This window comes from Caloenas nicobarica, chromosome 22 (genome assembly GCF_036013445.1).
Source record: "Caloenas nicobarica isolate bCalNic1 chromosome 22, bCalNic1.hap1, whole genome shotgun sequence".
Classification (NCBI taxonomy): Eukaryota; Metazoa; Chordata; class Aves; order Columbiformes; family Columbidae; genus Caloenas; species Caloenas nicobarica.
This window is the reverse complement of record NC_088266.1, coordinates 2166856-2183811: the sequence shown is the minus strand read 5'-3', so window position 1 is coordinate 2183811 and position 16956 is coordinate 2166856. Positions and strand designations below refer to the sequence as shown.

Here is a 16956-nt window from a genome sequence, read left to right as displayed (position 1 = left end):
CCTAAATGATGTCTTATCCCAAGAGAAGAGGGAAATAAAATCTGGTAGAGCCCCAAAACAAAACCCCAGTGACATAACCGATTGGGAGCAATGGCTTTGCCGGCACCTCTCGGCCTCTCCCCGGCTGCACAAGTAGTCGCCGGTGCCAAAACGAAGCCAAAACCCCACCATGGGTCAACCAGGGCCTCCCATGCCCCATTTTTTAAATAGAGATCACGCTCTTCATTTGCATATATGCAAATAGGGGCTGATTACCTTGCCAGTCGTGCTGTTTGAAAAACCCCCGCGCCAGCTGTCTACGGCAGAGCCCTCGAAACCAATTGAACCCCAATTTTCTTCCTGTTTCATGAGCTAAAGCCGACAGATCTGGGCAAAACAAGGTGCAAGGGCTAGGAGATGCCCCCCCATGCCTTGGAGCAGCTCTGAGCGCTCATCCCTCCTCTCTCACCCCAAATTTTCCTTTCCCCAATTAAGCAAACCCAATTCCCACCAGATTCCTTGCCCTCCTGCAGATTTCCTCCACGGCCCCTGAATTTTCCTTAAGATTTCCACCCAAAACTGCCACCCCCCTCGACCACAACCACAGAGCCAGAACTCCCTCCCGCGTGCCACTTGTACTAATAACTCCCAGGAGAGATTTGCTTTCTCCTTTTTCTAATAGCGCCTCATTGTAGATGTTAATTAACCCTAAGACCTGCTAAAAAACCCCAACTCTTTATATTCCCCGACCCCGTTATCGCTTTAGCAGCTCTCCCCTGTGCTGCACTGTGGGACACTCCTCCAAGTGCATTTATTAATAATTCCACGTATTTCCAGAGAGACTTGCAGTGGGGTCTTGTCTTTCCCCAGCAAATCCTGAGCTCGCCAGACGGGGAATTTTTCTACAATCCTACTTTTGCAGAGCAGGAGCCACCAAATTCAATGCGATGCCTCCGGGATGCTGCAGCATCCCCTCAAAAAAAAGCTTTGCAATAGAATATGTTGTCCCCCCAACGCCTGGGCATGATGTGGGTTAATGCCCGGGCGCTGAGATGCCCCGGTATTCTGAAACCTTAGCAGCCTCCCCATGCCAAAAAATCACATTCCCTCTCTTTTTGCATTATTTTTCATCACAGCGAGGGTGGTGGGATCTGCAAATCTCCAGCAAACCCTGCGCAGATGTGGGGGGTTAATCCAGAATTAAGTGTGGCAGGAGGAGGAGATACCATATTGTAATCCTGCACTGCAAAGAATTGGAAACGTTGGGTTTTTTTTCCCCAAAAAACCCCTCTTTTCCAGCAACAGGCTCTGCTTTGCATCCTGACACAGGAGAGATTCCCTTCTGGCATCTCTCGCTGTGTTGGCATCAGGAAGATGCAACATCTGGATGCTGCCCCTGAGCACGGGGGATTATGGAAAATCTCACCTGGGATCAAGGGTCTCGTCTCCAGCTGGTGCTGAGCGAAAAAAAAAAGCACCCTGGAGATGCAATTCAGGAGAAAAAAAAGTAAAAATAAAAATAAAGCGAATTATTTGTATCCAGCCTGGTTTGTTAGAGCTGTAAACTGAGCCTGATGGATTAGATACAGATGTTGAAGTCTGGAAAAAAAGGTGTTGAGCCCTCGGCAAAGTCTGATCTGTGTCTTGGGTGACTGAGGAGGGACCTGCCGATGGTTTTGCTGCTGCTTCGTGCCCCGTCAGGGTGAGGATTACGACACCAGCAGCTAATTATTGGAAACCACGGCTCATGGCGTTAATCTAGGCTGGAGCTTAATCCCAGACAAGGCTAATTAGCGGAGCTGGAAGCGGCAGGGAGCTGCTCGAAGGATGCTCTTGGGAGCAAGTCTTGCTGCGTGCCTCAGTTTCCCCACTTGCAAGGGGGAAAGTAAGACTTTTCACAAACCCATCTGAGATCCAGCGAAAATCCCATCCCGGAGTAATAACGAGGGGTTATTAAAGATGCTGCTCCTCTGAAAAATAAGCGAAATTTTGAATTCTTCCCATCTAAAACCCCACAATCCTCCCTAAACCTTCTCTTCTTCCAGCTTTAGCGGGATATACACAGACTTGGGGTGGGCAGAAGGGGGAAAAATAATTAATTTCACTTAAGAACGAGTATGAGGGTTTAGGTTTAGAGTTGCCATTCGGTTTCCCACCAAGTTAAGCATCCTGGTGAGGTGTCAGCGGGGTTTTGCTCTGCCAAGGTGGCCCAAGAGAAGTTGGTGACCATGACCCAGGTGATGAATTCGCTTATTTATTTCTCTATTTGCAGGAAATCCAATTATCCCATATTTCTGATTGGTGACAAATGAGGCAGCCATCGATTCTCCCCCTCCAGCCCCGGGCTCTGCTGGGAGCGATCTCTGCCTGCACCATCGATTCCTGTGCCGTGGAACCGCAAAGGGATTATTAATATTTTTTTTTTTTCCCCATTTTCCTCTGAACAATTTCTCTGAAGGCACAACCTCAGGCAGAGGAAGGGGGGAAAACAAAGCCCGGCGCCATGTGGAAGTGCCAAGTGCTACAAAATCCGCTTTTTTTTTTTGCAAGTTAGAGAGGGATGTGCAGCTTTTTACCCCAAAAATGACCTCGAGGGAGCTGGGGGAAGCTGGATTGTCACCTTTGTTAGCGAAACTGGGTGCTGAAAAGCAGCCAAAGCCACCCTGCTCCTTTCCAAAAAACCCTCTGTGCTCTCACAGGGAATGTTCCGGAGGCAGCTGGAGTTTTCTTCTGGATGTGTATGGGAGTAGGGGATGGATGGATGGAGAGACAGAGGGATGGAAAAATAGAGGGATGGAGGAAGGGATGGATGAAGGAACAGAGAGAGGGATGAAGGGAGTGATGGAGGAATAGAAGGATGAAGGGATGAAGGAAAGGATGGAGAAAGAGGGAGGGATGAAGGAAGGAAAGGATGGAGGGGTGAAGGAATAGAAGGATGGAGGGGTGAAGGAATAGAAGGATGGAGGGGTGAAGGAATAGAAGGATGGAGGAATAGAGGCAGGGATGAAGGAAGAGATGGGTGGAAAAATAGAGGGATGGAGGGATGAAGGAAGGGATGGAGGAATAGAGGGATGCAGGAAGGGATAGACGGAAGAACAGAGGGATGGAAGGACGATGGAGGGGATGGAGGGAAGAATAGAGGGATGGATGGAGCAGAGGGGTGGGTGGAAGGAGGGATGGACAGACAGACTGATGGGTGGATGGAACAAATACCTGCACATCCTACATTACAACAGACACAACCCACAGGGATTTACCAGCTATAGCCTTTGGCCCTGGCCCAGAAATGCCCCTCACAGGCACCAATTGGGCGTTCAGCGCATCCCAACCTCCCCATCATCCCCCAGCACAGGATTTTGCCGATTCCCTCAGTATCTCCCCCAGCTCAGCCCCATCCGCCGCCTTTTCCCCTCCGTCCCCGCAGCCCCTCTCACTGTCCAAAGCCAGATTGCTAATTCCAAGCTCCTCTCTCCTCCCTGATTAACGCTCCGTGATTAATAATCCCTTTGCTCTCCCAGTAATGCCGCGCCGCTAATAAGATTAAAACATATCTCTCTCTTACAGCACTGATTCATAACGCTGATTTACTGTTACTTTGCCGCTCTTACGGAGAGGATACACACGGCTGTTACCTTAATCCCTATCCATCTCCGCACCGTTGAGAAATAACTGCTAATTAATACCTTTCTGTCTCCTGACTGCTTCCAGATATGCCCAGCTATCAATATTTGTCTGCCTTTTTGCTCCTGATCTCCAAGGCTGATAGAGCAAACTCCCAGCCCTGCTCGATGCTTTATCCCTGCAGAGGGGATTTTGGCATTTTGGGGGTTTTTTTTCCCCAAAACAGTGACATACCGGAGGTCCTCGCACCCCAGGCTTGATTGCCCTGAGATGCAGCAAAGCTGAAAAATTAGGGGAGGTTTTTCTGAGCATCTTTTCCTGGGGACGAGCTCAGCTCCATCCATGGGGTCACATCTCCCCGTGACTCCACTTTTCCCGCATCCAGCCCTATTCCTGCATTGCGACTCCACATCCCCCAGCCAGTTCGGATACGGAGCATCCTTAGATAAACCAAACAGCCCCATTTTTCGCCCCATTGCATATTTTCCTCCTCTGCCAGGAGACCCTGGGCTGGCCAACCCAAGCAGTTGGATGCTTTAGGAACGACAGAAAGAGCTTGGGAGGGCAAAAAAAAGAAAAAAAAGAAAAATAACAGAGCCTCTGATCTGATGAATGTGGCAGGGGAGGCCGATGCTCTGCTTTTAATAAAACATAACGAAGCGTAGGATCATAAAATATTTCCTTTAATTCAGTGCTCCCGCGAGGGTGGGTAATAGAGGCTGGGTAATGCGGTAGGTTTTCCTCGCGGCTCGCCGGGGGGGTGAGCGCTTCTGGGGTTGTTAAACAGCCTGTTTGCAAGCATGGAAGAGCTCTCCTTCCCATTTCCATCCCAGTTTGGGGTGCAGAGAGATGGGGGGGCTGTGTGGACCCCCATAGAGCTGAAGCGCATCCCTCCGGCTGTGTGTTTCGGGGGTCCCCAGCTCCCAGAGCCGCATCGCTTCACCTCACGAAGATGGACTTTCTGTGGCGGAAAAAGGTCAAAAAGCACATCGAGGAGGGATGCTGGACTCCCATCCTCATCCTCAGCGAGTATATGGGTGTCTGAGCATATATATTAAAAAAAAAAAAAAAAAAAAAGTACACACATCTCCAAGGCAGTGTGGCGTAAGTGATTAACATTCTTGCGTTAAAAATCTCTCCGCATCTGCTTTGTCCTCCACCCAGCACTAAATATAACCGATTCAATATGCTTCTCTCCCTCCACCAGAGAGATAACATTGTTTAAATAAGCCCTTTCAATTTGAAAGAGTCGGGTTGTTTTCTCACGGCGGGGAGCTTTGTGCGGATCGGGAGCCAGAGGAGGGTGGTCCATGCAAACAAATCCAGATGCACCAGCATCCCCAACATCCAAATGCCCAAATCCTGCCCCCTTCCAAATCATTTCCCACCATGAGGTTGCCCAGATGTAATTTCCCCGCTCTAAAGAAAAAAAAAAAAAAAAATTAAAGACACGTTTCTAGGAGCGGATGACGGGTTTAATTTGGAAACCTCGAGCATCGCTGCGCTCCCACGCTGCTGCTATAATTATAGCGGCGTAAATTCGCTCTCCGACAGGAGGAAACCCAACCATCTCCAGCCAGTCGACCGCTTGCAAAGAACTTCCGTAGCAAAGCAAAAAACAAAGCTGCAATAATGCAACAAGAGACAAATATAGCTTAAAAAGAGCCGCCTCCGCCGGCGTTTATGGGAAATATCTCATGATCAAGTCACAAGGCGGGGAAATGGTTTGAAAGGAGATGAGGTGCTGGAGGTTTTTCTGTAGGAATTATGGTCTGTCTGAGGCCAAACCAATGGAGTTATCACTCAGCCTTGTTCCTGGTGGTGTTATATTTTTTGCATCCTTTCCGGAGCAATATCTACCCGTTACACGATGCTTCTCCATCATTTCCACCCTACCCGGAAAATCCCCACTCCCCACCAGCTCGCTGTATATATTTTGGGGTGGTAGATAAGGCAAAGTTGCCCAAATCCTCCCACCCTTCTCTGAGTCACCGTCTCCTTCTGCAACACAACTTGGCAGGTGCATCTTTAGGAGAAAAACCAAGAAAACCAGTTAAATTCAAGCACCGGCTCTTGGGATGCTCTTGAGCATGGCAAAGCATGGGGTCCCTTCTCTTCTCACAGCTTGTGCAGAAGCTAAATCTGCACGGAACAGGGCTCTTCTGGGCTTAAAAAGATGAGAAAGATGCTTGATGGAGCAAAAAAAAAAAACCTATCTCAGATCATAGTACATCAAGGGACGGCCTGAATTCAGGCTGGAAATCTTCCCAAGCGTGACTTAGAGCCAAACTTTGAACTCTGCTCTCCGGAGGTGCAAAGCTGGGATGGAAACCTAAATCACTTGGCCATTAAAATGCCTTTCTAGATCATTTCCAGCCGAACCAAGGAGATATCATATATATCTATATTTTGGAATGAAAGACGGAGCCAACAGCCAACTTGTCATGAAGAAGGTGCTCGTCTCTACGAGAAGGCTCATGGGGTACAGGGAGCTCAGCTCACCCGCATCCCATCCCCACCACTTCAAAATTGGGGTGATTCTGGTGATTCTAGTGATACCTGCCGAGCCAGAGCCTTTTTCTCCTCCTCCTGATGTTATGGCCCATCTCTCGGTGCCCATAACGATGCCAACTGCCAGGCAAAAATCTCACTTTTCATCATCTTCCTCTTCTCAAGCATTATCAGCCCCAAGTGGAAAACCAGCCCCAGCGCAAGCACCATCCAAAGCAACATTCCTACCAGCAAATCCAGGGTTATCCATGAAACCCATCCCAAAAAAACGCATTTCTACGGCTGGCAGTCCACCCAGAAGCAAACCCAAGTACCACCCTGCATCCCACCCATCACCCAGGGGGAACCAAACCCCCATCGCGGAGCATCTTTACATCGCTCCGCATCCCTTTGCGAAGAAAAAAAAATAGGTATAAATACACGTACAAAGCAGGTTCATCCCAACAGAGTTCTCCTGCTCCCGTTTTCCCAGATTGGATGCAGTATCAGGATTTACCTCCAAGCACGGGGAGGTGGAACGCAGTTGGAATAACCATTGTTAATCCCCTTTGCCCTCCCCTCCGAAGTATATTGTTGGAGGCGTTATATAAATGGGAAATTATACAGAGGTTTGGGCAGGAGATGAACTAAATCCCTGCCTCCAATGCTCCATTTTGCAAAGCCAGTTGTGCTCTGAGACACCGAGAAGGGTTTTTGCAGATGGAGATGAATTTCCAGCACCAGAAGAGACAAAATGTGTGGTCTGGAAGCTGGGAATAGCTCGGCGATACCACGTTTCCACCTCTACAACCCCTCTCCATTGGGTTGTAACATCCCTCTGCTGGGAAACGTGGTTTTTCCTGGATTTCCCCAAACCTCCTTGGAGGTCTTGGCAGTGAGGGCTTTGCTGTGGATTCAGCCCAGGGCTGGAAAACCTCCGTCCTTGCTCCAAACCTACCTCCGTCCTCGCTCCAAACCTGCATCCTCGCTCCAAACCTCCATCCTCGCTCCAAACCTCCATCCTCGCTCCAAACCTACCTCCGTCCTCGCTCCAAACCTGCATCCTCGCTCCAAACCTCCATCCTCGCTCCAAACCTCCATCCTCGCTCCAAACCTCCATCCTCGCTCCAAACCTCCATCCTCGCTCCAAACCTCCCTCACCAGGGTTGTCAGGATCCTATTAATGATAATTTTTGCTTCTAGCTAATACCAGCACCAATTGCATTTCAAAGGAGCGGCTCCTCTGCTGCAAACACACATAAACCAGGTGCTCACGTTGCGAGATCGCGGAATTGCAGCAAGGAGGGTCCCCCCCAAAAGGCCTCGAGGTCACCCCACTAGATAAGCACATCGGGTGAGCTCTGACACAGCGTTTAGGGGGATAAACCCAATTTTTCAGCCAAATGAGAGTAAAAACAAACACCTTCCCCAGTTCAAATGGTTCAGCAGAGCCTAAAAACTTAATTTTATAGAATAATTCTATAGAGAGAACCACGGCGGCGGGTTATTGTCGCCACATTTTGCTATGAGCCCGCCTGCCCTTGGCACTCCAGGTGACTCCAGTCCCCCAAAGCGTCGAAAACAAGCCGGCGATTGATGGTTTATTTTAGGAAGGAGAGGGGGAAAAGTAGGAAGGAGATAATGCTGGGGGAAGAGATAATGTGAGCGCCAGTCATTAGTGAAAAACAAGCCCATCAGTGCTCCAAGTGCCTCGGCAGAAAGCAAACAAAAGGGCAAAGAGAGCAGCTTGGCAAGGGAACAGAACCAGCGGCATCAGCTGCATCCTCCTCTTCGCAGCGGGATTTGTGATGTGCGAAGTTTGCAAAGCAAGAGCTGCACCTCCAGAAAATCAAGATTTGGGGGCTCCTTCCCTCGATTTGCCTCCTTGCTGAGAAAAGAGCGAGACTTGGTGTCACTGAAATAACGGTTTTCTCGTAGAAAACAGGGGGAAAAAACCCAAAGCGCTGAGGAAATCCCATCGGCGGCGGGTCCCAAGCGGGGTGATGGTTTGTCCTCCCCGTGCCTGGTCCCAGGCAGGTCCTGGCCATCTCCATCCTTGCCGAGATAAGGTTTTGGCTCCATCCCCACCTCCCTGGGAGGCTTTTCCCTCAACAAGTACTGCAGGAGGCTTCGCAGGATCCTTGTCCCTGTCTCAGCCTAATTCCCGAGCCATTAGCACATCTGGATTAAATAAAACCTGCTCTTATCAAGACACAGCGGAGGGCTTTTCATCGGCAGATCTTAAAGCGCTTGGCAAAAGGAACAAGGCAAAGCTGGTCAAGCATTCCCAGCCAAGGATTTTCTGACAGAAAAGACCATCTCTGCAATGACAACCCGGAAAAAAAAACAACAAGTGAGGCATGTGAAGCCTCGAAACATCTCTATGGAATGGGAGGTTTGTGAGAACATGGTTAACGTCACGTCTGGATGCTCTGTGAAAACCCATCCATGCAGGAGCTGAACTGCATTTCCATGTTGCTCAAGCCCGAATGCAACATCAGGGCATAGACACCTTGCCTGGAAGTGCTTGAAGGCATCAGAGAAATCACAGCGCATACAGGAGGCCTGTGAGGTATTTAGCATATAGCACTTAGCACGCAGCATATAACACTTTGCATTTAGCATGCAGAATTTAGCACCTTGCATTTAGCATGTAGCACATCGCATTCAGTGCCTTGCATTTAACAGGTAGCACCTTGCATTTAGCAGGTAGCACACTGCATATAGAACGTAACACCTTGCATTTAGCACATAGCATATAGCACCTTGCATTTAGCAGGTAGCACCTTGCATATAGAATGTAGCACCTTGCATTTAGCACATAGCATATAGCACCTTGCATTTAGCAGGTAGCACCTTGCATATAGCATATAACACCTTGCATTTAGCATATTGCATTTAGCACATTGCATACAGAATGTTGCACCTTGCCTTTAGCTTTAGTATATAGCACTTTGCATTTAGCACCTTGCATTTAGCAGGTAGCACATTGCATATAGAACGTAACACCTTGCATTTAGCAGGTAGCACCTTGCATTTAGTGGGTAATATATAGCATCTTGCATTTAGCACATTGCACATAGAATGTTGCACTTTGCATTTAGCACCTTGCATTTAGCATGTAGCACGTTGCATTTAGCACTTTGCACATAGAATGTAGTGTTTAGCACTTCGCATTTAACATGTTGCACTTTGCGTTTAGCATATAGCGTTTAGCATACAGCATTTAGCGCACAGCAAGGGCTGCTTAGCTCAAGGCTCTTGCAAGCAAACCCAGGACCTGTACCACAAGCCCTTATTTCAGCAGCAAGGGGAGCAACATCCCCAACCCAAACCCTCCAGCATCCCTAGGCTGGACTTTTTTTGGGGGGTGCTAAGAATTCCAAGGGATTGCTTGTTGCAGGAAGGGAATTTGGGGGGTAAACGCCGCAAAACTGAGCTCTGACACATGGGGGAGCTTCAGAAATGCTCAGGGATAACCAGGGACCAGCCACGATTTAATGCATGAGGGTTTCCACAGATTAATAAAGCCTGGACTATCTCCGCACCCCAAAGATGCTCATTAGCTTGGAAAGGTATAAAGCGAGGGGAAGATCCTTGCATGTGTTAGAGTTTGTTGTTTTTTTGTTTTTTGCTTTTTTTTTTAAGAGCTCTGGGTTCAAACTGTCAGCTCTAAACTGCTCAGAAATATAGCTGGTAGGAAGAGAAAAATTGGGCTAATTGGGGAATGGCAATTAGTACGGCCGGGAGGATTTTCGGACGGTGCTGCGTGGCCTGGATTTACCCGGAAGGCAAAGCCCAGGCTTCATCGAAATGCAGAATCCATGGAAATAGTAGGCAAGGATTAAAAAAAAGAGGTGACCCTGAGCTGAATGCACGATTTGCCAGGGAAAAGCAGGAGGAGAAAAGGATGGAGGGAGCGTGGGATGGTTTTTCGGGTCAGTGCCATGCGTTTACAGGTGAATTAGAGCAGGTTTCGCTCCCACGTGGCGCAGAGGATGCTCCTCCTTTCCCCTCGTCCTCCCCCAGTGCACAAACTGCCACCAAAAAACCTCTTTTCTTTAAATGAGCTCGGCAGAGATGCAAGCAGGTGGCTCCCATCACTCCGGCAAAAGCCGCACGCCAGTATTTTCCTACAGAAAGGACAAAAAAAAGAGCTTTTCCAGGCTTGCAATGAAGGGGTTGCATGTGAGCTGGGAAAACCCCTGCGAGGAAAAGCCTTGGGGTGAAGGAGAGCGGGGAGAAATTCACCTTGCTGATAAAATTATAACTGTAAAGGGATTTTTCCAAGCTGGTTTTTGGCTTGAAGAAGCGGTGCAGGGATAACACTTAGGATAGATCCCTGCAAAGCCCAGCCCAAGCAAACCTGGCCTTTTGGGGCAAAGCCCAGAAAACCCATAAGCAGCTTCAAATAAGAAGCTACACTTGAATTTTCCCCTTTTTTCTCCATCTCATGAGGCAGCGGGGGGAGGAACCAGAAGCTCAACCAAACCGCTCAGATAGGGACTATATAAATATCTCACCCAGATCAAAACTTGACATATTTAGCCCTTTCCTTTCATGTTTGCAAAACACGGCTCTGATTTTCCACGGCTGTAAAACAAACCCCCGCAAACGTTCGATGGCAACATATTTCAGGCGACAAGCTGAGCGCCAGCTCAGATTTCGGCGATGCCAAAAAAACCCCGGTTGCAGATGGGGCTTCCCAAAATCTGGGCGGGGGGGACACAGACCCTGGGGCTCCATCTCCATCATTCTCCCTGGTCCAGCCGCTCGCCTCCTCCGCGCGGCCTCATTTTTTCGTCTTGATGGCTCTTTAACCCACTTAGCCCTGCCCTAGGCGGCTTTCGCTGGCCAAGGCTGAGCTTGTTAGAAATTAAAAATAAAAAAGCTGTATTACAAGAGGCGATGCTCCCGGGAGGGATGTTTAACACATCGGAAAGGATCTGGCCAACCTACCGCACAAGCAGCTTCGTTCGGGGAAATAAAAGGGCTTTTTGTTACGAGGCGATGGACGGAAACCTTAAAAATATTCCTAATAAAGGCACAGGTGCTTTTGGGATGGGAAGGATCCCCAGTGCTCGGGATCTTGTTGCTCCTCGTGGATGCAGCAGCGATGGGGGCACTGAGCGATATATAAAGTGACAATAAAAATAAGTGGGATTTCCCCCGCAAAATGACTTGGGAGGTATATGGGAGACACAGAGAGCAAATACACTAAAAGCAGTGGGAGTTTTGGGCACGTGCCCCACTGTATCTTCCCAGGAGATGGGGCTGGATCCTAATTGATCCCGTGCGAAAAAAAGCACCGGGAAGGGACAAAATTCATCGGGCACATCCTTCCTCACCATGACGCCGGCAGCTCCGGCCAAGGACGCTGTCAGCCACGGAAAAGCCATCTGCCCACCCAATTTTGGGAGCGAGCGCTCGGCCTCCACAGCTCCCGCTCCCCGGAGCAAAGGGAGGCAGCGGGATGGGTGCGCCAACCCCCAAAATGAGGCTTGTTGCAATGATTTTTAGCCATTTGCTGAAAAAGCAGAGCACAAACTGGCGCTTTTTTTTGGGGGGGATGGTGTTTCCCTATCGAGTGCTGGGAGATGCTTAAAGCAGCTGATGCTCAGGGTCCAGGAAAGGAGCAAAGTCCCAGCGTGGTTTGAAGAGCCAAAATCTGGCTCGTGGATGCCCAAACCTGACAAACCTGCTCACGAGACCCTGTTGAACACCACGATCCTCTTCCCGCATCATTTTATAACCCACATTCCCCACCCAGGGCCACCAGCGTCCTCTAGACCCATCACAAACCAACTTTTTCTTCTTTTTTTCCCCCCCACCAAAACACGCATCGCAAACACGGATTCACCCCTACTCGCCCGCTCTCACAAATCAGCGGCAGAAGAGCGATCGCCCAATTTGCAGCGATGAAAAAACAGGATAAAGGGCGGAAAAGCGATCCATGGACATGATGGACAGCTTGCCACTGGGGAAAAGCTCGGGGGATGCATTTTTCCTTGGAAATTATCTACCCGTGACCTTAAAACCGTGGCGGAGGTGGAGAGGAGATCCAGGTGGGAGGCAGGACTGGATCTGGGACAAGTTCCCCCCACCCTGAGCCGCGCGGGTTTGATTATCGACCGCGTGTTGGGCAGCACGGGATGCTCAGGATGCTCGGAGCAAACCGGAGAGGGGGAAAAAAAGCAGCAGCCGCAGCCCCGCAGCACATAAAACCCATTTGGGGGGGGACGGCAAAAAGGGACGCAGGAGATGCACGATGCTTTCCCATCCCCGGTTCAGCTAAATCCGAGCCTAAACTCAGAGGTCCGTGGTCCTCCAGGGATTATTTTGGAGCTGCTCGCGATGCTGGGGAAGAATCAGCTCCTTTGTGTCAAGCTCTCCCCGCTCAACCCCGCAGAATGTGGCCGCTGCTCCCCCTCCCCGCGCCCTGCAGCAGCTGACGGTAGCTTTCCGGAGAGGAAAAAGTACATTATAAATAAAAAAAATAATGAAACGAGGAGATAGCGAGTGAGCTCTGCTCATCCCTGGATCAGGCGGCGCTTGGCAAAGCCTCTGAGGCTCCGGAGAGCAGCCGGGTCTCGCTGTGCTCATTAAAGAGCCGCCACCTGAGACCCCAGAGCGGGTGATTTGGGGGGGCACGGGGAGGGGGACGCGTGTGGAAACAGGGGAAAGAGAAGGATGATTGCCTGCAAATGCACAAGAAATCAAATTGCACGGCTACCCCTCAGGCACTGGGATGCGGGTAGGGGAAAGTTTCCTGCCCCGTTAATTTTTACCTCCTGGGAGCCCCGTTTTTGGAGATGGGGTTGGGGTGAAAACCTCAACAAAGACAAGCGGGAGTCAAAATGTTCATTGATGAGCTGGGGATGGCGGGGATCTGCTGCTCCATGCTGGGTGTCCCCTCCCTCCCATCTGTGGGGTTCAGGGCACCCCCAAAGGGCTGGGGGTCCCCTGGGTGCTGCAAAATCCCCCAAAAAACTCCTGGGGGTCCCCAGGGCACGGACCCCCATACGGAGCAAGCGGAGCCAGGAATGGGACTCGCGGCCGGAGCCCCAGTACAGAGTGGGGACGGGGATACTGGTCCCCTCTGCCCAGTGATGCTCAGGGCTGAGGGACGAGCATCTCCCCATCTTCTCACCCTGTCTCCGGTACTCAATTACCGCATCCAAAACAGGTGCCCTATTAACACATCCGCTATTAATTGCTCCCCTCTTAACAGCTCCCCCGGTAACGGCTCCAACACCAGCACCCCATTAATGGGTTTCAAACCAGCTCCCAGTTCGGGGCGGGGTGGGGGGCGCCCCACTGACGGGTCCAAACCGGCTGCTCCATGACCAAGTGACTCCAAAACGAGTCTCCCATTACCGGCTCCAAACTGGGCGCCTGCCCCCCCACCCCACAGCCTCCCCCGAGCCCCGGGCGGGTGCAAAGTCCGAAGCCGCCGCACACTTACAAGGGTGCAGGTGGGTTATTTTTTGGGGGGGTGACACTCACCCAGCACCAGGTCCAGCAGGTCCCAGAGCAGCAGGCACAGGAGGGGGCTCATCATCCGCATGATGCCCGCGGTGGGGGGCAGCCCCATGCGGGGGGGGCTCACCGGCCCCCCAGCCCTTTATCCGGGGGGCAGGCGGGCATGGCGGTGGGGGGGTTCAGCCCGGGTTTTGTGTCCCCCCCCCGCAGGTCCTCGGCCCGCACCCGTTGCTGCTGCCGCCCTAAGCCGATTTATTGCAGCGGGAGCGGAGCGAACTGGCGGCCGCCCGCCCCCGGGCCCCCCCCGCTGCTGAGCCCGCCCCGGCCCGGCCCCCGGGAGGGGCTATGGGGGCGGGAGCGCTATGGGGGGGGGAAGGATGCGGGAAAGGATGGAGAAAGGGATGGAGGATTTGGGGGGGGGGGTGCGGGAGGGGTTGGGGGTGTATTAGGGGGGTGGGAGGAGGGGGGCACTGGATGGGGGGGTGCGGTTTAGGAAGGGGGTAGCAGGGTTTTGGGGGGGTAACAGGAGGCAATCTGCGATCCAGCGGGGGCAGCGGAAGGATGGGGGGTGCAGGCAGGGGGGTTGGGGGCAGGCAGGGATGGGGGATGCAGGCAGGAGGGCAAGATGCAGGCAGGGATGTGGGGTGCAGGCAGAGATGTGGGGTGCAGGCAGAGATGTGGGGTGCAGGCAGGGATGGGGGGTGCAGGCAGGGATGGGGGGTGCAGGCAGGGATGGGGGGTGCAGGAGGGGGAAGGATGCAGGCAGGGGTGCAGGGTGCAGGCAGGGATGTGGGGTGCAGAAGAGGGAAGGACGCAGGCAGAGATGTGGGGTGCAGGCAGAAATGTGGGGTGCAGGCAGAAATGTGGGGTGCAGGCAGGGATGGGGGTGCAGGAGGGGGAAGGATGCAGGCAGGGATGCAGGGTGCAGGCAGGGATGTGGGGTGCAGAAGAGGGAAGGATGCAGGCAGAGATGTGGGGTGCAGGCAGGAGGGCAAGATGCAGGCAGGGATGTGGGGTGCAGAAGAGGGAAGGACGCAGGCAGCAATGTGGGATGCAGGCAGAAATGTGGGGTGCAGGCAGGGATGGGGGTGCGGGCAGGGCTGTGGGGTGCAGGCAGGGATGCGGGGTGCAGAAGAGGGAAGGATGCAGGCAGAGATGTGGGGTGCAGGCAGGGATGGGGGGTGCAGGCAAAGAGAGGGATGCAGGAGTGGGAGAGATGCAGGCAGGGATGCAGGGTGCAGGCAGGGATGGGAGGTGCAAGTAACCAAAGGGAGCCCCGGGACTGCAGTGTCCATGTGCCCCCCCTTCCTCCAGCAGTTCCCTGCACCCCAGGATCCAGCCCTGGAACCACTGAGCCCCCCCCAAAAATCACACACCGGCCGGGGATGCACGCCCCTCCATGGCCCTGCCTTGCAGGTGACCTTGTTTTCCTCCAGCTCCCCAGATTTAATTAGCTTCTGGACATAGAGGAAAACGCAAATATTATTTATACAGAGCCCAGGTAGGGAGTGGGACGGCCCCAGGCTCACAAACAGCCAGAGCAGAAGAGATTAGGGGGCTGGAAGAAGCTTTTCCTCCAGGTTTGAGGCCTTTTTCTGTTGCTATTCTACCTTAGAAGCAGCATTTCCCTAAAACACACCGTTTTGCTTTACAAAATCAGCTTTTCATGATTTTTCCCAGTCCTGTGTGCTCACCCCAACACCTTTTCTTACAGCCCTCAAGCCCGGCTTAACGCCACCGCTTCCCAAAATCACGTGAAAGCCCCTCAAAAGTCATCCCCACGTAAAATAACATGCCCCAAAACCCAGCATTCTCTTCTGGGGGTTATATTTGCCAAAAAAAAGCGCACCAGGACAAAAGGTCTCCCTGGGGTAAGGACGGGGAACGGCCCCTGTGCTGAGACTTGAGCACAACCAGCGACACCAGCCTGGTGAAAACTGGTGGGTTGTGGCTCGTTTCTTAAACCCCCATCCTGAAAGCATCAGGCTCTGTGTAGATCAGTGCAAAAAATACTAAATAAAACCAATTAGTTGCTGAAATTCCCCTGAGTAAGCTGGATTTTCGTTCCCTTCTCACTCCGCTTTTCATCTGCTGGGAAAAGCCGCGGCTCGTTCTTGCGTGGAGCCGTCCAGAAATCAAATCTCGCTTTATTTGATCCTGGATTTGATGGGTCCCTGAGAGACATCGCCTTTTTCTTTGCTCTCCTGGGATTATAACAACCAGGGGAGGAAGAACCGGCGCTCGTGGGGCCCGATCCCAGCAAACCCTAAAAAAGCTCCAGCCTAACTGGGCGGCCCGGAGGTAAAACCGAGTTCAGCCAAGCCGAACGTGCCGTTGTTTGCTTTCAAGCCGCTCTGCCGGGTTAACAGCCCGCGCTCGACCCAAATGGTGCTGTCAGCTCCTGTAAGAGCCGCTCCTCGAGATGCCTCCACCGAGATGAGCTTTTTCCTCTTCTTTTTTTGCCGCAACGAGCCGCAAACCCCCGGCTCCATCACTCACCAGCCCCTTTTTCCATTCCCATCCCAAGCAAGCGGGAATAACCCGATTTTAATTTATCGCAGGGAGGTGCATGGAGCAATTTTTTCCATCCTTGTATGCATAGGCGAGGTGAGTAAAGAGGTGGAGATTTTAGACTGGGAATTGGAGAAAGGTCATATCCAGCTAAAAACAACACAGGAGACGTTCAACAGCTACACCTCGCCAAATAAAAATAAATTAAAAATAAAATCCCATGCCTTCTCAACCTGAATTTTAGCCCCTTACAGCTCCAGGTCCATCTTTTGGCTGCAAAACCTTCCTCCAGAGAAAAAGCAATGACCTGGTGAGAGAAGCATAAACTAAATAACCTGAAACATTGAGAGCAGGACTTGTTTTCCCATGGCAAAGCATCTTTGGCAGCCTCCAGATTTTGCATTTGAGCGCAGGGAAACCCAGAGAGAAGCGCGCGGGCCCATCAGCCGGATCCCAGGACATTGAAGGAGACAGTAAGTGATGTAAATTGGTGGATAAAAATATTGCCGTTTGTATTGGGTGTCTGGCTCGGTTGGGTTTCGCCTGGGTTTTAATTTCATGTGAATACAGCGGCTGGTAAAAGCTCCTCGGTTGAGAGCCCTGGGGGCTTTGGGCCCCTAGAAAGGAATAAAATGAACCGAGCTGATGGGGAACGATGCTCCTTCCCCAGCTAAACACAGCCATCTGGACCATGAAAGGGGTTATTCCATATATTTTTCAATAAATCAGGGTTTCCCCGCAGCCCCGTCCCATTGCCAAAGGCCAGATCGCTTCTTCCAGACATGACACCCTGAAAAAATAAATCCCTATTTTGGGATGGAGCTGTCGTCCTCCTGTCCTTCCCACCTTCACGAGGGATGGATCCAGCCTGGA

General features: G+C 51.7%; 1 protein-coding gene across 1 annotated transcript in view; it reads right to left on the bottom strand.

Moving 5' to 3' along the window:
- The window catches only part of IGSF21 (immunoglobin superfamily member 21), a 38077-nt gene extending 24393 nt beyond the window's left edge, over positions 1-13684 (bottom strand). The window contains exon 1 of the mRNA XM_065650181.1: positions 13597-13684. Within this exon, the coding sequence (XP_065506253.1) occupies positions 13597-13684 (88 nt within the window). The remainder of the gene's footprint in view (positions 1-13596) is intronic.
- Positions 13685-16956: the final 3272 nt, after the last annotated feature.